Source organism: Varanus komodoensis, unplaced genomic scaffold, assembly GCF_004798865.1.
Source record: "Varanus komodoensis strain SLA01 unplaced genomic scaffold, ASM479886v1 scaffold6_1, whole genome shotgun sequence".
Classification (NCBI taxonomy): domain Eukaryota; kingdom Metazoa; phylum Chordata; class Lepidosauria; order Squamata; family Varanidae; genus Varanus; species Varanus komodoensis.
Window position 1 is genome coordinate 5,010,700 of NW_025336345.1, and position 26,695 is coordinate 5,037,394.

General features: G+C 41.5%; 1 protein-coding gene across 3 annotated transcripts; it reads left to right on the forward strand.

Moving 5' to 3' along the window:
• On the forward strand, positions 1 to 24,990 carry FAF2 (Fas associated factor family member 2). Of its 3 annotated transcripts, XM_044451053.1 has the most exons (12): positions 82 to 117; positions 3,308 to 3,350; positions 9,471 to 9,539; positions 10,649 to 10,783; positions 11,440 to 11,516; positions 12,367 to 12,505; positions 14,119 to 14,204; positions 14,297 to 14,388; positions 16,588 to 16,765; positions 18,235 to 18,406; positions 20,437 to 20,580; positions 21,738 to 24,990. In XM_044451053.1, exons 3-12 carry the CDS (start codon positions 9,492 to 9,494, stop codon positions 21,918 to 21,920), a joined length of 1,254 nt encoding a protein of 417 aa, XP_044306988.1. In that variant the 5' UTR covers positions 82 to 117; positions 3,308 to 3,350; positions 9,471 to 9,491; the 3' UTR covers positions 21,921 to 24,990. The 3 variants fall into 3 exon arrangements, with proteins under 3 accessions (XP_044306989.1, XP_044306988.1, XP_044306987.1); XM_044451054.1 differs by lacking the exon at positions 3,308 to 3,350 and having other exon boundaries at positions 1 to 117; XM_044451052.1 differs by lacking the exons at positions 82 to 117; positions 3,308 to 3,350 and adding an exon at positions 4,961 to 7,381.
• Positions 24,991 to 26,695: the final 1,705 nt, after the last annotated feature.

Below are 26,695 nucleotides of genomic sequence, written 5' to 3' on the forward strand. Positions count from 1 at the left end.
TTGTTGCGTCACGTCCGTGGAGTGACGCAGCTGCAGGTCAGAGGCGGTAGCAAAATGGCGGCTCCAGAGGAGCGGGAGCTGTCGGCGGAACAGACTGAGAAATTGCTTCAGTTCCAGGTGCTTGTTTTCGGCAAGGTGGATGGGTAGCACTTAGTGGATGGAGCCAGGCCAGCCGCCCCGGCAAGAGCCCAGCCTCTCCGTGTCTCAGGGGTTTCCAGCGCGGGGAGTGGCCAAAAGGAGCCTGGCCTCAGGTTTCTGCTGGATGTGGGATGGCGGCGGGGCCAGAGGGGGAAACCGTGAGTTTTTACTGTAGAAGCGTTTAGTGTAGGGTAACACCTCCCGGGCCTAAAGACGCCTCCGCTTAGCGGTGTCTCCCGACCCTGTAAAAGCCCTGCTCTGTGGCTTGTAAATTCTTTTCGAGAAGAATTTTAACAAGAAAGCAGTGTATAGTCTCTGAAAACTGTCTATAGGCTGCTAAGCTCGTTGGGAAAAAATAGCTTGCAGGGTGCATTTTTGTTATAGAAGTTCATTAATAGCCATTTACACGTAAGACTGCCATTCCCAACCGGTTGCTCTCTAGAGTTTGGATTGCAGCTCCCAGTACCCATAAACATCCATTCTGGTAGAGACTGATGGAACTTGTAGTCCAAAACAGCAAGAGGCTATCAGGTTAGTGAAGATTGCAGCTTAAAGTGGTTAAGGACAACAGTCATTACTCCTGCATGGGGCAAGAACATCCCACTGTATTCCAGACTGATTAACAGAGGGAGAGGCATGATGGAAATGGTTGTTCTCTTGTACTGTAGGATGGGAATAAGTTCACATACAATCTAATCCATGTTTACTTGGATATAAATTCTGCTGCATTCATGGGGTCTTTGCTTACAAGTATAAATGTATGAATATGAACTCTTTTATCCTTATTTATAGGGTAGCAAATCAGAGTAATTAAAAACTAAACAGATGATTTTCCATTTAGCCATTCCCTAAGTATCCCCAAAACTAACCAGCACTGATTAGAAGCATCTTGCACAGGCATTGGCAATTACAAGAATTCTTGTTTGATTTACTAGTTTGATTATACTAGAAGTTTTTCTAATAGAAAGGAACTCATTGATGACCCTATTCCCATCAAATCAGCCTCCTTTTAGAGTTCAGACTGTGGGGTTGTTTAAAATACTACAACCTAAGGATGACTTTTCATCAACTCTAGCCAACATTGTTATTGTTCATGGGTTATGGGAGTTGTATTGCAGAATATCTGGTAGGCACCAGGTGGCCTACACCTGCTTTATAATACTTTCTGGAAGGTTTGGTTAATTGTTTGACTACTTTTAATTGATGGGCAAGGCCTTCAATTACTTCCTGCTCTTAATATTATAATTTTGCACACATGACTAATACAGTTCTTACATTTATATTTAATAGTTTTCAAGGAACATTTGTTTAAAAGTTAATGTCACTTATTGTAATAGGATTTGATAGATTTTGTGGGAGGAAAAAAGCACAGCTAATTCTAGGTTCCCCATATCCTACATTGTCTGTGTTCACACGACACAACAATGCATTTGAGGATAACCAGCCACAGTGTGATGATGTGTCATCTGAGTACAGATCACTTCCCATAAGTATCCTGTTTTTAGCAACAAGTCACTTAGACAATCTGTGGTTCTGTCTAGGGAATATTCAACATGCAATAGGTTGTCTTGTCTGAACCCAGGAGATTGATTTTTTTCCCATAGATTACAGGAATCAGCTAATGCGCTGCTTGGTAAGAGTACCAAACCCCCTACAATCTCATCCTTGCTACTGCTAGTGACAGTCCCTCCATGGTTGTTCAAGCAGCATTTGGGAGCACCAAAGTTCACTTTTCTTTTTGGGCCCAGAACATTGTACAAATGTGTTCCATATTCTTGTCAGTCTTGTGCCAGTAAACTTAGACCTGTCCTACACGTGTAGTCTTTTTTGGTTAATTTCTTTGTATCTTTCACTGTTGGAAAGGGGGCAGGTAACATTCAAGGAAAATGGCAAACTGAGACTGTATATACAGGGTTCAATTGCCTAGCTGTGAATTGGAAAGAACTAGTTAAAGAGGGAAAAGAGCTCAAGAAGGTACACTAAAAGGGAAGGTGAATAATATCTTCCATTTAGCAATGTGATCTTCTCAGTGTTCGTGCATGTTTTTGGACTGGGAAATGCATAACTTGAATGGCTGGGAAGTAAGTAGAGGGGGAATTTACTCACAATAACAGCAAGTGCATACATTTCCTCTCTTTCACTCATTAAATTTGCATTTTTATTTGTGTGGGGTTGGTTTTGTTTTGTCAGAGAACTGCAGTAACCACAGCTGTAAGTACTCCAAAAATGAGTTGTGAAAAGAAGAAGCGTTAATATCTCTTCTTTCTGGAATAGCTGAAGACTGAGGTGTAGTGCTGAACAGATGCATAGAATCCTTTTTTTTCCAACACTTGAAAGCCAGAAGATCACATTGCCAAGGGGGAGATATTGTCTCCCTACCATTCTTTTATTATGTTTGCTTTCACTGCTCCCCGCACCCCACTAATGGTGTTTTTGAACTGACAATGAAATAATTGCTTTATGAGAACTGTGTAGTCGCAATGTACAGAGAAGCTAACCAGTTAAGACTACACATATTGGACATCCATAAGAATGTACTCATAAAAGACTAACTTAAAAAAAATGAATACAGTTTCACAATTTTCAGTGGATATAAAAATGCAATAGTGCTTTTTGAGGCTCTGGGAAACCCCCCAAAAAGCAGTAAATGGAAAGGGCTCGCTATCAGAGCATTGAAGGGAGAGACAAGGCGGGTTCTGCTATAAAGAATACTGGCTGGAAGACCAAAGGACCGGACATCACAATGAGTCTGATTATCTTTTGAGTGTACTGTAGGTTCTGTGAACAAGCCACTCTAGCCAGTTTAGTTGAAGAGTAGCTTAGTGTGTTATGCAAATGTGACCATTGTATATTTCTTCATCCCAGCAGTCCTATGACACAGTTCTAGGTACAACCTGACCATCACAGCACCTAATAGAGCTTAACTTTTAGGTCTGTTATTTTCACTCACATTACATCGTAAAATGTGACTAAAGATAGACTCCATGGCTTTAACATAAGCTGGATTTTTCTCATCCCTACTTTGTTAACATGTAGCCTGGTGAAAAGTTCCAAAGCATTCAGAAGCTCACACATTATTTTTGACACTTTGGTTGTTCCAGCAGAGGTATAACCCAGAAATGGATTTTGAAACTATATTATCTGTTTTTGTATTCTCTTTTCACTATAGCTTCTAGAAAGCTTTGTCAGTCTTGGTGAGCAGAAAGGGACCTGTAAGTGACTGTCTGTTTGCTTGTTTATTTGAAATAATATATCTGTTCAGACCATGATTTAATTAGGTATAATAGACATTATAATCATTGTTATAATATAAGGTACCATTTCTTACCTAATAGCCAAAATGTCTCAGATACAAATTATCTTCCCTTTGTGTCTTTGAATGACCTGCTTTCTCAGATGCTACTTATGGTTTTCCTCATTTCCTCCTTTATTTATAGTGTTACAGAGAGTACTGAACCCAACAAGTGTCTGTTTCATTCTGGTAGTTTGTGAAATCTTTAAACAAATATTAATAATTAACCACAGGAATTTAAAATAGAAATGTGCAAAGTTTGCAGATAGGGGTTATCACTAGTATCTTCCAAGAACTAGTGATAGTGAACTATCAGACTGTGCATCTAAATTAAAGGATTTTTGATGTCATGTCAGTTTCAAAAGGATATGGTGTTATGTGCCATGAAGTCTTCTTCAACTTATGGTAACCCTATGAATGAAAGCCCTCCAAAATGTCCTGTCCATTACATCCCTGCTTAGCTGTTCTGAATTCAAGACTATGTGTTGGTATCTTGAAATATAAGCTTTTTAAACTTCATTGGTGCTGTTCCCTATCTATGACTTAAACCTGCTTCCTATTATCAAGAAAACAGGCTTGTTTCTGAAAACAGGCTTGTTTTTAAATAACATTATGCTTGTTTGGGGAAATGTCTTTAGACAGATGTTAAACTAAAAGCATACAGCTGTAAATGTTATGCTGTGTTCAAATGTACAAGTATAGCTAGTCATTTATTTAGCACTGCAGCATCACAAGACACAAGAGGATAACGTAATAAAACATGAGTTAACTGCTCAGGGCATGTGTGAGCACTGATAGCAGAAAAAGAGGTGGGGGTTTAATTTTTGTTATTAGAGTGCAGTAGCAGAAGTCTAGAAAACAAGAATCTGCAAGCTCAAGCACTCAGGCAGTATAAATGAATCCCCAGAGCTAAGAGCAATTTAAGAGAGTCTAATGGTAGAATAGAGTACATCCGAAGTGCTGTATGTTATGACAAGAGGGAGTGCTATTCTTACATTGCAAGAGCAGCAAACATGCATCTAAATTTGTGTTCTGTAAGGCTTGTCCTTAAGCATGTTGCTGGAAGTGAACTGGTGTTATACTTGGGCAAAGAATACCTTTAGTCACTTAAAGAATTAGGATGGTGGAGTACAGTATTTATGGTGGTCTTGCCCATCCCAGCACCCTCCAGATGGATTGAACTGCAAGTCCCATTATCCCTAGGCAGAATTGGCCTTTCTGATCGGGTTTAATCAGAGTTGTAGTCCTATAAATCTGCAGGGCACTGGTTTGGAAAGGGCTGGTTTACGGTGTAGATGTATTTTCTACTTGATATTTGCAGTGTTACTTAAACTCTTTGGTGTTTCTGTATGAATAATGTTGTTTACAGAGCAGACAGAGCTTCAAGAGAGCCAGTGTGATGTAGTGGTTAAGAGTACAGGAGTGGGACTCAGACAAGCAGGGTTCTAGTCTCTGCTCAGTCCAGGAGCAAACTGGGTGACTTTGGGCCAGTCACAGACTCTCAACCCAACCTACCTCACAGGGTTTTGTTTTCGGGAGTAAGATTGAGAGCAGCAGGAGGAGAATAATGCAAACTGCTTTGAGTTCTTTAAAAAGAAAAAAAGTGGGATATAAATCTAATTAAAAAACAGAAAGGCATTTTATTGCTTGTGAGCAGAGAGAATCTTTTAAGCTCCTCTAAGAAGAGATCTGGTGCACAATCTGGTCAGAGTTGAACACTTTAATTTTCATTTATTTCAGTAGAAATGTTGAGCATATATTTAAGTGATTCTCCAAAATCTATTAAACAGGTTAATATTAGGTTGTTCAAGGAACAGTGGAGCTGATAGAAGTATGGATCAGCTTAATTTCTACTCCTCTCTGCTGATCTTTTCCTTTAAGCATCTTCTGCTATCATCCTGCCCTTCTCCTTTGAATACTAGGGAAGGTATCTTGGTTGTTTTAACCTTGGAGAAAAAGCACTTTCTAGCATTATACAGCTGTTTTCCAAGCAGATGATTTTGACTTCATCTATCCAAGTTGCTTCCCTAAGGCTTAAAGGGGTGGATTGTACAGCTCCAAAGAGAGCAGAATTCCTTTTAAAATGACCTTAGAAGTACCTTTACTTTGTCCTTGGAAATGGCTTTTGTATTTGAAGTAGTGGCAACACTTTCTACCCTTTTGAAGTAAAGTCTGTGGTGTGTGGAAAATGCAAGCCAGCTCAAATTATTGAAATTCTGGCTGAAAAGAACATTCAGTAATTCTAGAAGAATTTTTTTACTAAACTGTTTAGAAATTATTCATGTTTACAGGCTTTGATCATTGTAGCTTCAGAGAACAAATTCTCTAAAACTGGACTTTTGTTCTGCTGGAAGTCAGGTGCTCTTTACCTTGGAAACATAATTCTCTGGAATTTGGCAGTGGTTTGGGAATAGCTGCAGAGCCTGTCATAGGCTGCATGCAAATGTACCTTTTAAATGATATATCAGAATAAAACCTCATATGTGAAATCCAGGAATGTTTTAACGTGACAGGATTTTAAAAAAGAGAATCCACTCAGGAGGCCCGCTCGTTTGGAATTGTGCTCCAGATGAAGATTTAAGTTTTTGTAGTGCTTCAGGTCCCTCCCTCCCTTTCAGTTCAGCTGTTTCTCCTGATGTATATTTGTTACAAAGCATAAATAGAATAGTTATTCACATCTGTTTTAAGGCCACTGGTATGTTATTGTGGACATATATGCAAAATAGGTATATATGAATAGACAGGTATTTTAGTTTCCAAACGTGTCAGCAGTCTGAGGTCTTTTGTTCAAACTGTGGTGAGTTGTCATGTTGGCCAAACCAGGATATAGTAGTAGTTATTCAGTTTCTTTGTAAGTAAAAACTATCTAAGTGAAAAAATCATTTTTAAAATGAATAATATAGTTGATTAGAAGGGGATATTTTGCAGTTGTGAACTATACTAAAATCGATAACTTCATGGGCAATATCCAACAGGATGCAACTGGCAATGTAAAATATGTTGTGCTAACATAAACACCTCAAGGACAGTTAATAGTACTATTTTCCATTTATTTATTCATTCATTTATCTTTCGGTATAAAGATACTGAAAGATACTTGCATTATGTCCCCTTAATGCAAGACAATGGTGGAAGCAGGGGGAATTCCATTTGGGAATGTACTCATCAGATTTAGTGATCTGACTTTATGGCCATTTTTAAGCCACAGAATATATTATCAGGAATTGGGTGATAACAGAATTCAGTGTTCTGGGTTGCATCTTTACAGGTACTTGGTGTAGAAAATGTTCCAGGACTGTGCAACAAATGCTGTGAAGTGCTACTGTTGTAACATTGACAAGAAAAGTATTATCTGATAGTTCTTCTGGCTCCACTGTTTTTGGCCTTGATTAAATCAGAGTTATGTTACAGAGCCCAGAGATGTGGACACAAAAACTGACATTCTCTTGGGATACCATATTACGTATGCCAGTGTTACCATATTCTGGCAAATATTACTTTATGCTGATTGGGATGGGGAAGATATTTAAATATGCTTCTTGCTAAATTGTATATAGCATAAAGTGGGCTGAATGGAAGGTAGATCTCTTGGTTTTCTGAATAGATCTGAAAATGGTTGTTTAACAGTGGCAACAAAAAATGCCTCTTGTCCCCCCAAATATTCCACTATTGAAGTAAAGAAGCCTTGCCAAGAGATAACTAGGAGTTAATTTTTGTATGCAAGGACTGTGAGCTCAATTAAGTTCTGGTTGCAAGAACAAATTATTGGAATCAAACCAAGTACTTGTAAAGATGCAATCCTCAATTATGTATATCTTTTGTGTTTATCTCTGCTTGGTGGGCTTCTCGAGACTATGGTTAAAAAGAAGGACCTACAAGACTGAAGCCTGTCAACCCCTGGCTTAAAATGTTTATTCCACTGTCACCTTTGAGACCTATATGAAAATACTGGTATGTGATGATGTATGTTTTCCTCACATAAAACTGCTTTGGTCCTTCACATAATTTTAAATAGAGAAAAGTCTGGTAGCCAATTTTACTGCAGATGGCAGCAGTTCTAGATGTATAGAAGTGGACAAATGAATGTTTGAACCTTGAACAGTGGCAGCCTTTATTGAAAAGATCAGCAATCAGCTTAGAAATCTGAAGAGAAAGTTACTACACATGCCTATTCAGGCAAATGATGGGGAATTGTATATTGAGTTTTTGGGAAGTAATTTAAACCCTATTTTGGGTCTTCTTGGGAAGGCATATGCTGTTAATACTGAAAGAGGAAGAATTGGGATTCCCTTGGGGAATTATAAATATTACAGGAAATAATATTTTTAAGTTCACATTGGCTAATGCACTGGTTTGCAGAACAAAGCTTGTTATCTGATGTCTCCTACATAGTTGAAGGCTGAGCAAAGATGAAACAAGACCAGGAGTACCAGCTTAACTGGCTAAGTGGAATTCTAAAGCTTGAAGGTTTACGTTGAATTATTTTTGTATGCCTTTATCAGCACAACAGCATTATGGATTGAGGCAGTAAAATTTTAGAGAAAGAATATCAAGTATTTTTTTCATGGTTGATATAAATATGAAATCTGTGCTACTAGAAGGTTGAAGATGAATAAAAATTCGACAGAATGCTGAGAAATAAAAGGTTCAAAATAAACAAGAAAAGTGCTAAGGAGAGGAAGTAAATGCCTTCTTAATCATAGTGCTGAAACTCAAAATAAGACTATTGTTTATAAATAAGAAGATAGAGACAGAAGAACAATTAAAGGAACTTTGTTATGGGTGGAGAATATCAAGAAGTGATTGCTATCTGGGGTATGACAATCCCTGATCTTAGTGTAACCTTAAGGCAAACCTACAAACTGAACGGCTGCTACTCAGTTCCAACTTTACTTTGATTCAGAAGAATGGTTTTGTGTTTTGGCATTCAGGCCGTACTATACCTTAATCTTAGATTCTTGGGCAAATTACTTTTGCTTTAGTCTCACCAGTATGTTTTCTGGGAAATGAGTGTTTTGCAGCTGGTCATGCCTCCCATTTTATGAATGGTCAAGACCTCCCCATTTTTGTGAGAGCACCCGCAGCACACACTCAGCATTCCAAAATAACTCAGACTGTGATGACCCCTTCTCTAGCCTGCATGTTGTTCTGCCTGGAGTCAAATTGAGTTCTTTTCTGATCCGTAAATAGGAGCAATATATGGCATTTTGCCATTTAATAGGAAAAGGAATGAAATACTGTTTTGAAGTCTGGGGATAATTCTTAAAATGTTCTGATAAAATATAGTTGTGCTCTAACAATAAGCATGCTTAGTTATTTACGATTGCATGCTTATTACAATAACAGAGGAAAGGAAAATTGTGGTGGTGTGTGTGGGAAGGTCTGTTCTGATGATGCTCTCAAATCAATGAAACAAAACTTTAGAAAAAGCAAAGAAGGAGCAGAACAGGCTAGTGATAATAATGACTGAGCTAGTTAGTACAGCCTGAGTAAAATTAATGTTGTGTTTAATATCCCTCCACAAAAGTCAATTTCTGGTTTTGTAAAAGTAGTTGATGGTACATCTGTTGTGTGGTTCATCATTTTTGTTTTTGATGGTATAAGAGGAGAACCCTACTTATTCCAAATGAAATACTACTGGCAAAAGAGAACACACATGACAAAAATAGCACCCACTGAAATCATCACTGGTGAAGGAAGAATGACCTTGAAGCATTTCAAGATTTAGAACACTGCCTCAATCTCAACAAAGCTAGACATGTCTTCCCTAGGAATATTGTCAAAAGCAGTTCATGACCCGATTTGGTCGTGAACTGAGGCATTCGTGAGCCAAGGTACCAGTGTATGAACTTTAAAATAAGCTCTCATGTTTGTAGATTTTTTTAATTATTTTAAGTGTTTGTTTCTCTTGTAAGGTAGTTTATAATCATATATCCTCATCTGATTTGTGAAGAGAAGTGGGTTAAATGAACAACACAAAATTCAACTTTAATTCAAGAAGTGCATGGTTTCATTTAAGTTTACCTGCTTTTTCTTCTAGGATTTGACTGGCATCGAGTCCATGGACCAGTGTCGTCATACTCTGGAGCAACACAACTGGAACATAGAGGTACTGAACCAGTTGGACCTGCTTATTGCACAGATTAATATAGTGACTTAGCATCTCCAAAGTCTGACATTGTTCTGTGAAATACATTGACAATGAATCTTTTTCAAGGCCATGCTACTTATAATAAGGGCAGTGTATACACTGTGATAAAAAACAAAGTGGATGTCTTATATTATTCATATTTATGCCCTCTACAGCCATGCTCCTTTATTTTACATAATACTTCAGTGTCAGTACTCTGTAAAAGTCTAATCACAGCAAGAGGCAAAGAGTTGTGCAAAATATTGCAGTCCAGCCCTACTTCTAAACAATAGAAATCTTTATTCATCTCTTTGGATTCTTCCCACATTTTTTCAAGCATGCCTTCTCAGTTAAGGGCTACAAATATGCCTTGTTTTGTAAATTTGAGCTGCAATTTTCAGGAAGGTGGATTCTGAGCATTCTGCGGTTCTACCATAAGTATCTGCATATATTTAAAATCTGTTTCAATTGATTTCCTGGTGATGTAAAAGTGCTTGGATGCTAACTGGTATGGTTTCACTTTTTTATTTTTAAACATAAAACAAATTTTCCTCATATAAGGGCAAACACTATGATGGCCAAAAAGAGAAGCACACAGACAAGGAGAAGTTAGAGATTCTTTGTAAACCCTTATAAGTACATTTAGTACTGTTTACCTTGTTCAAAGACATTTCAAATAACAATATTGCTTAAATTCAGTACATGAGCTGTAGTATCTATTTCATGAATTTGGAGGAAGCTATAGATAATTGTAATAATACAGAGCTTGCCAGGATTTCTGTGGTTCTGGAAGTGCCTCTGTGTTGCATAAATTGGTCTTTTCTAGATGAATTGGAGCTGCATATTTAAAATGGCAAATCTAAGTTTCACTGTGTGCTTTGACTACTTTTAGCCATAGCTTCATCTTCCTGATTTGAAAAGTCATCTTGTGCACAATCCTTTTATTACTTAAGATTTCTGAACTGATTTCTGATCTTCTGTACTGAAAATGAGGCGTTTCTCTGGGTCTTCTGACAGTCCAAGGTAATTCCATCTTGGTGACATTCAGAATGTCTCTGTTGCACTTTTTAATGGTGCTCCTTCTATAGGCTGCTGTTCAGGATCGACTGAATGAACAAGAAGGTGTCCCAAGTGTCTTCAATCCACCACCTTCTCGACCGCTACAAGTCAATACTGCTGACCACAGAATCTACAGCTATGTTGTTTCAAGGCCGCAACCAAGGGCAGGTTATTTTATAATTGATTTAGATTATGAATGAATTGTGTCTGCAACTAATGCTGCAAAAAATAAAGCAGATACGGAGCAAATACTTTTCCTGTGAATTTTCTGTGTCTTGAAATGTTCAGGTCTTATCAGCTGGGTTCAACTTGAATAGCATGTCCTTCCTACAGAAGACTGTGCAAATGTTTTCCATTCTTTTTATAGCTGATATGATATATTTTGTTGTTCTGCAGTAAATTGTAAAAGCAAAATAGTTTCCCAACATAGGCACTTGCAAACCAACAACAACAATCGTGTTGTGTTGCACTTCAGAAATGATGTGTCCTTGACTTTTCCTTTTTTATCCCTATAAGTGATTAAAACTTTGTTGGTAATGGTCCTATGTTCTCTGGGTAGGAGGGGAAAGTCATGTGAAGTAACCCTTAGTTGACTACCCATTTTTAATATATGAAGGCTGCACAAGAGCATCCCTTGCATTAAAACAAAAACAAAACTCAGCACCTAGCACTGAAGTTCATTTTTCAGTATGCTGAGATACTAGGGAAAAGCAGTCAGTGAAACCTATCAGCAATATATCTGCTGCTGGGTTAAAAATATTTCACCTGTCCATAAATGCAATTCAGCGATAAATACCTAACTCTGTTTTTGTCATTTCAGGGCTTGTTAGGATGGGGTTACTATTTGATAATGCTTCCATTCCGATTTACATATTACACTTTACTTGATATATTTAGGTAAGTCCAGACTTAGTTCATGCTTGTATGTACTGAGCAGATTCCTTTATTCTGACATTTGCCATCACTCACTACCCAATGAGTCTAATGTTTTATAGCAAAAGTGCATAAGAAGGAAGCGTACTGGTTTGCTGGTAGATGAGTGGCCAGCAATCATGAGTGACCCAGTAATCATTGGATAATAATAATAGCACAAAGATTCTGGACTAGGTGGATCTTGATGTGCTGTATGCTAGAACATAGCTAAAAACTAACTTAATTCATAGTTCATCCATGTTAAGAGATCTTGAATATGGATTTTTTGTTTTTTAAACTTCATTCATATTACTGATGTATGGGGTTCTCATTAAAATATAGAACACATAAGACTGAAGTCAGCCCACTCATGTTGTTGAGCATGGGTGCTCAAACTAAGGCCCGGGGGCCGGATCCGGCCCACCATGCCCATTTATCCGGCCCACCATGCCCATTTGGACCCATTGAACCCATGTCCATGTGCGCGCGCGCCGCCAGCCACCTCACCCTGCGCGCAGAGAGGCAGCGGTTTGCTCGCTCGGAAAAAACTATCTCCAAGTGAACAAGCCGCTGCCTCATGCGCCTGCCTCCCCTCCCCTTGCTGCGCGCATCTGCCCACCCGCACCTCGCCACACGCCCCACCCCCACCTCAGTGCACTCACGCACCGCCCCTACCCCCTCACCAGCCTGCGTGCACCACCAGCACCACCTTTCCAGCCCACACCCAGCACTGGCACCTTTCAACTGGCCCCCTGCTGAAAAAGTTTGAGGACCCCTGTTCTTGAGGATCTAGATATCTAGTAAGTTGATATTTTAATCTTATGTGCTTTCTTAGGTTTGCTTTGCGATTCATACGTCCTGATCCTCGTAGCCGCGTCACTGACCCTGTAGGTGACATTGTTTCATTTATTCATATGTTTGAAGAAAAATTTGGAAGAATGCATCCAGTCTTTTACCAGGGAACTTACAGCCAGGTTGGTGCAAGAGGCTGACTTTGATATTTGTGGTATTGTCCTGTTGCTGTTCCCTGTTTTGAAGATGAGATTCTTGCAGAAATAATCTAGAATTTTTCCTCAAAGTAAAATTGAAGATCTTTTCCTACCCAAACGCAAAAAATTCAATTGAAGGTTCAGTTACTGTTGCCTGTGTTGATCCAGGCATGAGAAATAGAAGTGCTCAGCTAATAATTTCACTTTTTAGAATGGTTCTGGGACAGCTTGTAATAAAGTAATTATCATGAGGCACCTGACTGAAGGCCTACCCTATGTTTAGATACTGTATTTGTTCTAGACAAGGAAAGCTGGAAGAAAGCAGTTTTGGATGCTTTTTCCCAAATGAAGGTTTGGGTGTACATCACCATTTGATGAAATCCTTGGCACAGTGTTTCCCTATGTGTTACACTGAAGTAGAGTGAGCATCTGATGAAATGGCACTACTTTTAACTTAGACTGGCTGACTGGGTTCCAACAACATGGTAACACCTGCAGCTTATGAGCTACATTGTTGTAATACACTGTCTGAACCCAGCATTATTCCTGTCAGATGATCAATATCCCAGTTACCCATGGCTTGTTGTAGGGTTTAAATAATCCGCTATGGTTCAATGTGTTCTCTGAACCTGGTTGACATGCTATGCCATGGTCAAGCTGAGAAGCAGAAGAGTCCCTCTGGCCAAGGGGCTCTCGCTGAAGACAGTCAGTGTGGCTGTCCTCAATTTCTCCTGAGCTCCTGCCCATCTGGGAAGGAGCCATCCCATTTTCCTTCTGCCATCAGTAAGGAACCAGGGAAGCCATCATGTTTCGCAGTGTGCTGCTTCCCCATGCCCTGTTAGGAGCCTGGGGAAGCAGTGGAAGATCCAGCTGCTCAGTCTTGCTTTCTTACAAGGAAATGGGGCCAAGCAGCTGGATGCTGCCCATCCCTGTGGCACTGGAGTATAAGAAGGAGCCATTCTGCCTACCTTCTTCTAGAGGAAGGCAAACGGAGTACCTCTAGCCTGTTCCTTCTTCCTGGGGTGAAAGGGGGAATGGAGTGGGAAATGTCCTTCTCGTTGCCCACCCCGTGCTTCTTTCTGTCCCAGTTGGCTCTTGGGAAGGGATGCAGCCTGGATCCTGCCTATTCCCACCAGTACTGCAATGATGGCAGACAAAAAGGAGGCACTCTACTTGCCTTCCTCTAGAGGCAAATAGGACACCTTGGTCTTCTCTGCCCCTTTCCCTCTTCTCCTCAGTGCCTGTCCCAGTGCTTGCAGTTAGCAGTGCTGGTGCCTGCCCTTCACTGCCTTCCCAAGCCCTAATTCAGACTCAGGAAGGCATGTGTGGCAGACACGGGCTCATCCCCTTCTTCCTCAGCTGGTTTGGCATTGCAGGCACCTTGCCATCTGTGGGAGGGGGACTACAGGCCAGGCTGGCACTGTCAGTCCCAGGGAGACCCACCTATATGTGCCCCTAGCTGCTGTTCAGCTGTGGTGATCGTCTGGCAGGCACAGGGGAATTTTAAGCACAATATATGAGTACAATTCGCATGGGGGTTAATGTGTCAAGTTATCAGATCTGGTCTCCCTAAAATGTCTTATGTCTTTACGCTCAAGGCACTGAATGATGCAAAGAGAGAGTTACGTTTCCTGCTTGTTTACCTTCATGGTGATGACCACCAGGACACTGATGAATTCTGTCGGTAGGTTGGTTTAGTTTTTTAAATATTTATTGCAACATGCATGGCTTTTGTATATGACTTCAATTGAATTGTCATGTATTTCCTTGCTACAGCAACACACTCTGTGCACCTGAAGTGATCTCCCTTATAAATTCCAGGATGCTTTTCTGGGCCTGTTCCACAAATAAACCAGAGGGATATAGAGGTAAGCATCTTGATGCCAACACTGTCTTGCTGTAGCAGTCTTGGAACTTCATCTTAGGCATTCTAACTCAGGAACACTGTATTTATTTGGGCATATCCCATAATAAATATACATCAGGTTCATCCTTATCTGCAAGCTTACCTGGGCTTCTTAGGAAAAACATCCCATTGAAAATGGTGGGAATGTTGTAAATATGTTTAGGAAGCTAAATTATTGCTTTGCATCCGTTTTCACTGCAGAAAACAAAATGCATCTACGGTGCTACATCTGATATTTTCAAGAAGGGCATTTTTGGTACTGGGGCAAATAGCGATTCAAGACATGAAGTTCTAGACCTCATTGACAGATTGAAACCAAACAAATCGTTGGTTTTAGTGAGTGTCTGTCTAGTTCTTAGAGAGCTCCAGTGTGAAATAGCCTATTTTCAAACTTTTTTTCCTGGCCTGAGGACAAGAAAGCAGTCGGGACAAGGTGGTTTCAGAAAATTCCAGGCTTAATTCTAGGTTAGCTGAATGTTGGTTCCAGGTAAAGTGCAGGAAAGATTTTTTTTAAAATAATATCAAGCATGGACATGACTTACTTGAGGAGAACCGTGTGACTTCTTCAAATACAAGTCCTCTCTCCCTAACCTTTGGTGTTCTTTGAGATTGTCAACAAGCCTGTGGATAGGCTGGTCTAGTAAGCATTGTTTTTTCCAAAGTTTGTGCTTTTTAACATCCACAAATGATCTGGAGTTAGAGATAAGCTTGTGAGGCATCCATGTTTCCTGGGAGCACCACATTATGTAAGGTGTTAGGCAGTGAAGAGCTCTGAAAGGATCTCTTGAAACAGGCAAAGGGGGTTCAGTTTAAGTGTTATGACTCAGAGAAGTACTAAAATTTCAAAGTTTGGTCATATGCTTATGTGGTCTGAACTGGCAGTGTCTGACCAGGAAAGGGATCTTGGGTTTGTAGGTGGGTATTGTGTGGCTGCTGTCAAAGAGGCAAATTCCATGTTATGGATCATTAGGAAAGGAATTTAAAATAAATTTGGCGTTATCATAGTACCTTTATCCAAACTACTGGTGTTGCCACATTTGAAATACTGTGTATGGTTCTGGTCACTGCACCTCAAAAAGAATAAAGCTAGAATGCGTGGAGGAAAACACAATCACAAGGACTAAGTGGGCTGCAGGAGAAGCGTTTTAAAACTGCATGGCATGCAGAAAGCAGAAAGGGAGCAGTGTTTCATCTTTCATAATATTGAAAACAAGGGAGTGGTGAAACATTCATGACACATAAGGGAATTCTTTTTTCTCACAGCACATAGCTAAACTATGGGATTTCCTGCTAGTAGATACAGTGATGATACCCAGTATGGACTGTTTTGAACAACAGTGTCATAATGATTATATCTTGCTTCAGAATCAGTGGCACTGTGCCTTGCAATGCCAGTCACTGGGGAACAGAAGCAGGCAGGTCCTACGGGGCTTGCGCCATACTTGGGGGATCCCCATTGGCAAAGGTTGTCTGCTGTGGAAGCGGAAAGCTGGATTGAACCTTTGGCCTAAACCATTAGTCCTTAGTATACCTCTATCAAATAAACTGTTAAATGGATCTACTTTGCTTATGTTCTGCCTCACTTTATTGTAAGGTGAATAAACATATATTTTTAGAGCTTTTGCATTATGACTGAATTGTGTCCAATTTACAGTATGGAGGCTGTGTTGTGCCTATCTTTGTATGCTTTTTAATGATTTGTTGCCCTAACTGGAAAGGCGTTTGGTTAGCTTGAGTATTCCTTGAACTGAGTGATCAAAGTATAAATACTTTACTATGCATAAATAAAGGACAGGACGAGTGTCTTGTAAGCTACAACTCCCACAATTTCTCACCCATAGTCAATACTACCTAGAGCTGAGGGGAGTTCTGGCCCACCAGATATTTTTGCCTACTAGTTCCCTGATCTGGGATGTCCTGTATTGTGGTCCTTTGATGAAAGTTGACTGAATTCAGATTATCTGTGATCTGGTCTCCCTAATTTCTCATTGATTTCTGAGACAATTCCCTATCCCCTTCTAATGAATAAGGTTAGACAAAGTAGACAATAGTTGATTGGACAGACAAATAGTCTGGTAGTTTAAGTCAGCTTCACATGTTCAGAAACGCCTTCTGTGATGAGATTGCCAAGAATGACAATATTCTTATGTATTTATTTCAGTATCTCAGGCGCTGCGTGAGAACACCTACCCATTTCTGGCAATGATCATGTTGAAAGATCGTAGAATGACTGTTGTTGGAAGGTTAGAAGGACTCATCCAGCCTGATGACCTCATTAACCAATTGACATTCATCATGGATGCCAACCAGACATACCTGGTGTCTGAGCGATTGGAAAGGTACTAGACTAAAGACAGGGATGCCATCTCTCTCTTCCCACCACCTCAGACTACTTAATGGACTTGTGCTGTGTTTGCCTAAATCTAATGTAGTCTCCATTTTAATGAAGTTTTTGATCTGTCACTTCTGATGCAGGAAGACGATCAAGTCCAGAAGGCCATGCTCAACCTAATTTAAGTATCTGGACATGCAGCATACCACAGAGCCAAAAAATATGCTATTTGAACTTCAGTTACTGATTTCATGACTGATATTTATACATGTTATAGCTAATTGTGTTGCTTTGCTAGGAGCTGCTAGTGTAAGTTGGAAGTTAGCAGTGCAGGAGACTTTATGATTTTTATAAAAGGGATAATTGTGAATGGGAAGAAAGGTTCACTATTTCAAGATCACTGCCACTATTCCTGTTGTCGGTAAGAGGTCACTGATTGTTGGTGGTGTCAAAGGGAAGAAGATTGCTCTAATGGTGTACTCTTTAAGATGCCACTCCTGCTTTTTCGCATTCTTGCTGTTTTTCAAACAAAGTGAAATGCAGGCTTCATTTAGAGGTCCAGTGGTGCTTCTCTTGTGTTGCATTGCCGTGCTACCTGCTCTCTCACCTGGGCTAGCAAGTAGACAGTGAAGAGGAGACACAAAAGCTTCTTTCCAGACACCTGCCCTCTGAGGCAGAGGGCAAGCAAAGCGCTGGTGGTGGCGGCGGCGGCGGCGGCTGCTGCTGCTGCTGCTATGCTTTAGGATCAATTCTGACTCATCCCCTCGCATTAGCCCAGTCTGGGATTTGGTGGTGTCCTCTGAACGTCTGGAACTTCAATTCCCATCAACTCCAGCAAAGATGCAAGTGGAGGAAGTGAGGAGAGTTGAAAAACGTCTGGAGGGCACTAGGCTGAGGGAGGCTGCATTGGTGGATACAGTAGGAAGGTCCTCGGCCCTCTTAAGGGAGCTCACTGAGACCAGCCTGCCCAAGGTCTGTCAGCATCTTGCACCTAACAGTGGTGAAATGTTACTTTGTGGGTGTGCATACTCATGTGGTTGAGCTGAAATTGTGAATTAAAAGATTAACATTTCAGAGGAACTGTACATTGTGACACATTTCATGAGAAGCTGGGATGTCATATGCTGTAGCCATTTACAGTCCATGGGGAAAGACTCTCTTGCATTTGAAATACCTAAGTCTTCAGGATTGGAACCCTGAAGGATGGAAAACTACCCAAATGTCCCAAAATTCATCACTTCCTCAGCCAGTTCCCTGGAAGCCTTGTTGAGTTGTCCAATAGTCTCTTGGCTCTTTCCACTTTCAGTAGAGGCCTTCCTTCCCTCAAAGAAACTTCTACAAGAAGCAGCCTTTAATCCCATCCTCTGTCTCCCAAAGGGCTTCCGGTGACCAGCAATGAAACTACTGCTCTAGATCCTACAGACATTGTCATAACCTTTTTCCTTTAGTTGGCACTAATTTCCCCTTCTCTGTTAGAGAAGAGAGAAACCAAACTCAAGTTCTGAGACAGCAGCAGGATGAGGCATACCTGGCATCTTTACGGGCGGATCAGGAGAAGGAACGCAAGAAAAAAGAAGAGCATGAGAAGAAGAAGAGAAAGGAGGAGGAGGTACAGCAGCAGAAGCTGGCAGAGGAGAGACGGCAACGGGTGAGAAGTGAATAACAGTTTATCAATAACAGTGAATTACAGGGCTTGGTTGCAGTTTTCTTAATGAGAAGAGGTCCCACAGCTGCAGTGCATCTTATACTGGCTCTGGTAGCCTGATTCTTCCTGCTGCCAATACAATACCCAGATAGTTTGGAGGTGTGGTAGGGGTGAAGTTATTTTCTACAAGGCCATTTCTAATTAGTTGATTAGACTAGATTGTACTTGACATATAGTGTAAAATGAGCAAACACACAGTCTAAGGGGTTTTGCAGAGAAATCAGTAAACCTTGTTTAGAGTACCTAAATGCAGGGGAGAGCAGGGACCCTCTTAAGTTGGATACCACATTTTCTCGAGGAAAAACAGGCAGGACTTGTTCTTATGGTTTGCAGGATCGAAGTCTAAAAGAAATGGCATGCCCTGTTCACACAGTTTTATCCTCCACATGTTCACACTCCATCTGCCCCCCCATAATCTTTCCCTGCCTCAATGCAAAAGTTAGATCTTTCTCTGATTGCTGCATGTGAGTTACATAGCCTTTCCTTCCCTACCTGGCAGCCCCTAGAAATCCCCTTCCCTCCATAGCATTTGGGTTCTTGGATAAGTGGAAGGTTCATTCATGTGAGCCTAATTGCTGCCTTGGTATTGAAAAGGAGAGACTTAGGGCCACTTTCAAAGACTCCATGGGGAGGTTTCCCACCTCACCACTTCAGTAGATCTTCATGGTATTCAGAAATGTCAGGTCTGTGTATTAATGCATAAAAATCAGAATGTTTTGTCTGCAGCAGACCTGCCTTGTGGCAATGTATCTTGAATTACAGGGATTTAGAAGGAAGTTTTAAGAGTCAAGGCAGGATTCCCCAAGTTTTTAAAAAAGTCCCAGTTGCTAGTTTCAGTTTCCTTAAATGACTTGTTCAGTTATGCACATCTTCCTTAGAATTTTGTTTTAATAACCCTAGTATTAGTCCCCATTCTGCTGGTAAGTGCTTGGATAGTGCTTTGGAGCATGAGATTTTAGGCAAGTCACTTTTCTAAATGCTATTAGCAACGTTGCATGGTGCTTGATTAATAGAAGGGTTCATACATACTGGCCCTATTAGCACAATCGCTGTGGCAAGGGCAATTTGCCCAGTTATCCACCTGGACACAGCCTGTTGTGCCATCTGAAATAAGGCTGCATGGATTGTTGGAGGGTGGAAACAACCTCAAATGGCCTGTTGTTGTGTCATTTGAAGGTTGTTCTCCCCATCCAATAAGCCATGCCCAGGGTTCAGACAAGCCACACCGAAGTGGGGAAGACATGTGCTGTGGCTTGTGTAAGCCATGGCAATTATGTGAACTAAAATGAGGCATTTGTATGTCCTTTAGCATATTCTTTGGAGAAGTGCTTTATGTTAGAACTTTGTTTAATTTCCTTGGCTCCGTTACAGGTAACTTAGGACATAGGTGCTAATGGGACTTTGTTAACAAAACGATATTTTCATTTGTAAAGTGGATTATCTTTTAGAATATGTATCTTTCAGTAGGAATATTGAAACAGTGTTATTGTTACCAGTGCAGAGCCATTGAACTGCAATTTGATCGATGTTGATCCTTTCAGTAATTATGTCGGTAGACTGGGGTCTTCTTAGTCCCAGGTCCAATTCTTTAAAATTCACTGCCTTTGTTTCAAGGCGAAGATGCCGCAGATACAAATGTAATTTTTGCACTTTCTGCTGAAAGACTTGATAAAACAAATAAAGTGCAAGGTACAGTCTACTGCTTCTAACTGAGAGTATAAACAACCCAAAGTTACAGTGAATATATTGGAGGAGTATTACATACATGGTTTGAATGCCACTGCGTTCAGTAAGATATAAATAGCATAACTCTGCTTAGGTTATGTGTAGTCGTTGTTGCTCTTGATAGTCCTATATCTTGGTAGAATTCTGCATTTCCTCATTTTGTTCTTGGCCTTTGTCTAGGAAATATTGGTTCTGTTAAATTATTGGAACTGCTGTTTGCTGATCTTATGCACATTTTATTTCTGCAGACTTTGCAGGAGGAGAAGGAACGGAAATCTGAATGCCTTCCTCCAGAACCACATCCTGATGACCCAGAAAGTGTCAAGATCATCTTCAAAATGCCCAATGACTCCAGGGTGGAGAGACGATTCCATTTTGCGCAGTCTTTAACGGTAAGGATGGAACAGAGTCTCCTAGGAATCTGTGAGGAATCCACTTTGGGCAGAAAAGCCAGTGGATTCCCTGGGTTTTGGCTTCCTGGACTCTGGTCTCCATTGCAGTGGTCTGGAGTTCCTCACAAGGTCCAGAGTTCACAAGGTGCTCGCCAGGAATCGCTGTGCAAGCAACACCAAGATTGGCTAGGAGAAATGGCGACCAATGCACCCACTTGCTGCACCCTTTTCCCCATGTGTGATGCCACCACCTGTGGCGGCAGCAAGTGGAAAGGGAGGCTGACTGCCAGGAATGGCAGTTGGGGAAGATTCCCAGTTGTCCAACGGGGGTCTGTGAATGTTTGTGGACTTCTTCCATGTTCTCATCTCTTTCTTAGAGACACGGAAGCGCTGGAAGAAGTCCAACGGGCGGGTGCACACCAGGTTCCAGAGAGTCTTGACATATCCCTATTTGTGTCATAACACATTATGGATTGACAGGAGAAGAAGTATTTGAATTCGTAAACTGGCTAACTAGCAGGCTATTAAGAAAGATAAAGGAAATTCAGTCTGTAGTAGGGTGGAGCTGAGAGGAAGCCTGAAGAAAAGCAGAATATTTCTATAATGCTTTCTACTGTATAATTATTGTCCTAGCAATCACCCTCCACAACTAGATTAAGCTGAGAAAGACACCTAAAACCACTCATTTGCTTTCCTAATTTCTTGAGGATTCAGACCTAGATCGCCCACATGGAAACCCAGCACTTTTTCTGTTGCAACATGCAGGCCTTCAGCAAACAATGAGCTGGATCTAGAGTACCTTTCAGAGCCACGGCTCCCTCTTCTGCCAGTTTGTGTCTTCCATGGGAACTCTGGACTCAAGCCAGCATCTTTTCACGCAAATATGGGATGTCTTACTGCTCATGCAAATAATGTCTAAAAAATGCATATGTTGTGACTTCTGGTGGAGGTGTCCATAAGAGATGTTGTGATTTCTGGCCAAGAGCTCCGTACTGACCCTTCTGGTTTCTTGAGTGTTACAAAATGGTGGATGCTTTTTCACTAAACCCAAAAGAGGTTGCTGTAATGTGACCATCTGCACACTCTCCTGCTTCCTGCTAGGTGTTCCTCTTAGCAAGAAAAATCCTTTGGCAAATAATTGTCTGCTACTTCCACAGGTGATCCATGACTTCCTATTCTCATTGAAGGAGAGCCCAGAGAAGTTTCAGATTGAGGCCAACTTCCCCCGCCGTGTCCTGCCCTGCCTTCCTACAGAGGAGTGGCCTAATCCACCTACGCTGCAAGAAGCTGGACTCAGCCACACGGAAGTTCTTTTTGTGCAGGACCTCACGGACGATTGACACTTTTCCAAACTAGAGAGATGGAAAGAGAAATTCCTATTATAATACAATATTTTTTTTAAAGACTGCTGCGTACAAATGAGGGATCAGAGACTATGTGGCCTGGGCCAGCCACGTGATGTGTCTGCCCTGTCAGGAGAAGCTGCACACGCTTGTGCACACTCAGCCCCCTTTTTTACGTTCAGAGGGCAGGCGGGAGGGGCCACAATTGCCCTCCCAAGGTGAGGGTCAGAAACGGCAGCTCTTGGTAAATATTGCTTTCATTGGAAATGATACACTCCAACATTCTGACATTAGGAGATCTGATGTTTCGCTGCTTGTGACAACTCGAGGACCGTAGCTGTGGGCCAGGCTGAGATCTTCTGTCCCAGTTGCAGAGAGACGGGCAGAGGGTTGCTTCTTCCAGCTCCTCACTCTGTAAAAATCTATTAAATATTTCTTTTGCTTTGTAATGACCAAAGGAGAATGGGGGTAATGCTGTTTTGTTTTGCTTTTAAAATCAGGAGCTGGTTGGCATTCTTAACAACAGGGGCTCTTCTTCTCCAGGGTTCTTAGCCTGCGTAGTGTAATAAACTCTGCCTCTAGTGTGCCTGTGCTACACCTTTGACTGTCAGTGTCTTACTGCCTACACAGACTGCACCTGGCTAAATTCCCTTAGGCTTTGTTACAGCCTCAGTCTGAATTCCTAAGTAAATTTTTAAAAAATCGGGGCAGCCCCTCAGCTTGCCTGAACTCACTCTGGAGGAACCTTTGATCTTGCCAGTGTGAGACTTGTCCAGTCTCACCTCATGAGGGATCTTCTGTGGTGACTGAAGGAAAGGTAGAACAGGTCGACTAACTTCTAAGCAAGGGCTATAGAAATGTTTGATAAGCCAGGTGAGACGTCCATGGTAATTGTCTCAGTATTAGTGGGTGTAGTGCCTCCCTGCCTAGAAAAGGCTACGGGGCAAAAGAGGAGCAAAACATGGTCGCTAATGTTCCAAGGGGCTAATGCAGTTCTGCCAGAGCATTCAACTTGCTCATGGCTGCAGCTTTTGGATTTGATCCAGGCTCACCTTCATAAAGGGAACTGGAATCCAGCAGAAGCTGCCCACTTGAGGAACTTACGGCCTTGCGTATGTTTTGACCTACAACTCCCATAAGCCCTAGCCAGCATATGCAGTGAGGAGGGATGATGGTAGTTGGAGGCCAGAATATCTAAAGGTCCCTAGTAGTGCCTACCCCTGCAATAGATGAAGGGGGTTGGATGGTGGTTTTCTCCAGTTTGCCCTGCAGCGCACCCTAGGAGGTGGCAGTGGGGACTACAGGAGAGGTTGGAGATCGGCCCCCTTCCTCCTAGGCTAGTAATACACTACTGAATGCAAGTCTGGATCCAGCCCATTATTTGTCTCAAGTGTAGGGAGATTAAGCCTGCCCCATCATGCAGTGAGATGTTCTTAAGGTCAGCAAAGGTGCCCTCTTGTCTTTCCAGCTAACAAGGACACAGTTTTTAGTTGTAAAAACCTAAGCTTGTGAAAGAGCACAAACATTTGCAAATGGAACTCATTGGGTTCTTGCAGGTCTGCCACATTTGCGACTCTGTGTGTCAAAGATAATGCCTCCTGCAGATCAGCAGCATTTGGCATCTTGAGCTGGACTCATGAAATACAGTATTACTTTTATTTGTCAGACATAGCTTCCATTCTCTATTTTGTTTGATGTGGTCAGAAGCACAAGAATGCTGATTTTTCTGTTCGTCCTTTTGGTTATGAATCCAGAAAAGAATCTGAGCAAGTTTTGTACAAGGGACACTTTATGAGGAAAGGAATGCTGACTTCCTGCGGGATGGAATGGGCTTGCTGTCTGCACAGGCACCTGTGTAGAACCGTCCTTGACTTCAATCATCGTGTGAGTATGTGTGCACAGACTAGTGCATACTTATGCAGGTGCAATGATCCGATGGTGGCCACAGTGTAGAGCAGTGCCTAAGCTGCTGCCAAAGAGTGACGTAATCAGTTTCCCAGCTGGGGCAAGGGGTGCCCCAGTCTCTTGTTGATCAAGCCATCTAGGCACCTGTTCCAAGAATGAGAGGTGGGCAGGTGGAGTGTTTGAACAAAGCAGAGCCCTCATGTACAGCCTAAGCTCTTTGCCCTTTCCTTATCTTGTAACTGTTGTCACAAAGGCAGAAGGTGTGTGTGGGTGTCCGTGTGTTGCTGTTATCTTCCACAGAAAGCAAAACCTGAGAACTATTTCATGGGAATCATGTATATAAGCATAGCTGCTGCAGTTGCATTATCGGAGGGATAATCTAAATTTGCGGAACTTGGTGCCGAACCAGGTAGGGTGGAAGCAGCCAGACTAATTTTATCATGTGCCTGCCATATGCTTTCACACTGTCTCCCAGACCTGGGTCTGAAATAAATTTTTTAGAGCACTAGGGTTGTGCAGGTGCAGAGAGCTCCTCTCCTCTCCTGTGCCATTCTCTGTCACGGCAGGCACTTCTCTTCAGCCTGCTTCCAGTGTCCCAAGTGAGTGAGGCTGAAGGAAGGGTATGCAAAAAGTATGGGTATACAGTAAGGGAAAATCCATTCCTTTCACATGGTCTTAGCTTTTTCAAGTAAAACCCCACCCATTCCCTTATATGCAAATTGTAGTTGTCCTCCCCAAAATAGCAAAACCCCGTTGTGACAAAAAGGAGACGGTGGTGAATGGGGTCATGAGCCTGCTGCTCTTAACATGCTTGTTTTCAGCCAGTCTGCAAAGCAGTTATTCTGCCTGTGTCTTAAACTGGAACCAAGTATTTTTGGCCATTGCCTTTCTACAAAAGGAAGATTTCTGTATGCCCGATCTCGCAGTAGCTTGTTCCATCTTAAACATGCTGTGTTGTTTCTGTTAATGCTGACTACTTATCAAAGCATGAGCAAAAATGATTTGGAAAAACAAGTCATCTCCGAAAGTGAGCATTGGCATTAAAGGATGTGGTTTACAATATAAAAGTTTTAAAACTCCCAGTACTACATGCTTTTTGTAGAGGTTGATGTTGGGGGATGTACAAAGGGGACTTTACTAAATTCTACTGTAAAAACTTGAATTGGACTTGTTCCATTATTTCCAATGGGACTTAGTCGTGATGAATCCTTGCTGTACTGGGCCAACCAGGGTCAGTTTCTATACATGCGGAGGGAAGAATGCAAATAGTAGCATTCTGCCTATTGCGCCTGGGTATCCTGCTGCAGTGCTCATCCTGGCTTGAATTAGTACAGAGCAGGCTTTAAAAATTAAACATTGAAAAAGATGAGAGCAGACTCCTTCCTGCCAGAACAAAATGGGTCAATGCAATTAATGTTTCTTTGGAAGTTTTCCAGTTGTTTAGTTTTCAAAGGAATCACACACGAATGAAGTATCAACACTTCACAGGAAGAAGTCATCTGACTGCACTCTGGTGCAGACTTGTGTTGGCAGGTGATTTTTTCCGGATACTTTAACTCCTTCACAATGTAGCATTTGCACTTAGCCCCTATCTTGAGTAGCAGCAGGTTCCTTGGATTCACTTACCTATCAACATTTGTTGTATTTTGAGAGGGTGTGAATATATTCATAATCTGCTTAGTGCATTGAAACAGGATCAGTTTTCAGTGGGAAAATTCTAACACCGCTGCTGCCCTCGCCTGCCAGAAGAGCCTCACTGAATTTCTCTAGTGTCATGTTCCCTCCACACCCCGTCTCACAATGACAGTACCAAGTACAAAGGTGTTAACTTATATTCTCACCTAAACTAGATGTAGACCCACACTTTGCTCTCAGGAGCAGCATAAGAATGCAAGAACCCAGCCACTTCTCAGAAGCAGAGAGCAGCTGGCTCTAAAAGATTGGATGGCAGCTTTCCCTGAAGCCATGCCCTGCAAATGTGTAGGACTACAGCTTCTGTTTTCTCCAGCCAATGGGCATGCTTGCTGAGATCTGGAAGACACCAAATTGGGAGCTGCCTTAACAGCATAGATACATGATTTCAATATCCAGGAGATTCAAATATAAATAGCTTATATGGGGTTAGCACATGGTGACCTCAAGTGTTAATTCTACCGTCCTCTAAAGACTTGTCTGATTTAGGATCCAGTTAGGTAACAGTACACTAAAGCAGTGTCGGATCTCAATGGAGTAGTGTATTTGCTCCGTGCTTGAGGGAAGTGGGCTGCAAGTCTGTTATGTGCCATCAAGTTGTCTTTGACTTACATGGCAATCCTATGAATGAAAGCTATCGGAAATGTCCTATCCATGACATCCCTGCTTAACCGGTCTAAATTCAAGGATGTAGCTTCCTTTATGGAGACAGTCCATCTCTTATTTGGTTTCCCTTCTTTTTGCCTTACACTTTCCCTAGCAGGATTCTCTTGCCTTCTCATGGTTTGTCCGAAGTATGACAGCTTCAAGTTTTGTCATATAGACCTTTTAAAAGAAAAGCTCAGAGTATTTCTGTTCTTGACTCTGTGATGGTTTTGGGTTTTGACCAAAAAGCTGGTCCACATACTAGTCAAATGAAGCCTTTGGGAAGAATACTTTCTGCTCCATTCATTCATGTTAGTGTAGGTCCAAGAGATTCTGCTCTGCTAACAGGATCTTGAGAACGCGGCTTGGGACCTCAACCACTTTATACTTGGATAATGCATTCCATATTAGTAGTACTATAGAGTCTCAAGAAAAAAGTTAAACGTTTTGAACATAAAGGGCACCCTTAGAACAACTTTCCCATCTTCCCTTAAACATATAATCCTCTTCTAACATATTAAAACCTAATG

Excerpts from the sequence above, each read along its gene's own strand:
- FAF2 (XM_044451054.1), top strand. The coding sequence starts at position 55 with ATGGCGGCTCCAGAGGAGCGGGAGCTGTCGGCGGAACAGACTGAGAAA. Across the intron at positions 10,784-11,439 it reads TTTCAAGGCCGCAACCAAGG|GGCTTGTTAGGATGGGGTTA; the intron begins GCAGGTTATTTT and ends TTGTCATTTCAG. Across the intron at positions 16,766-18,234 it reads GTGTCTGAGCGATTGGAAAG|AGAAGAGAGAAACCAAACTC; the intron begins GTACTAGACTAA and ends CTTCTCTGTTAG.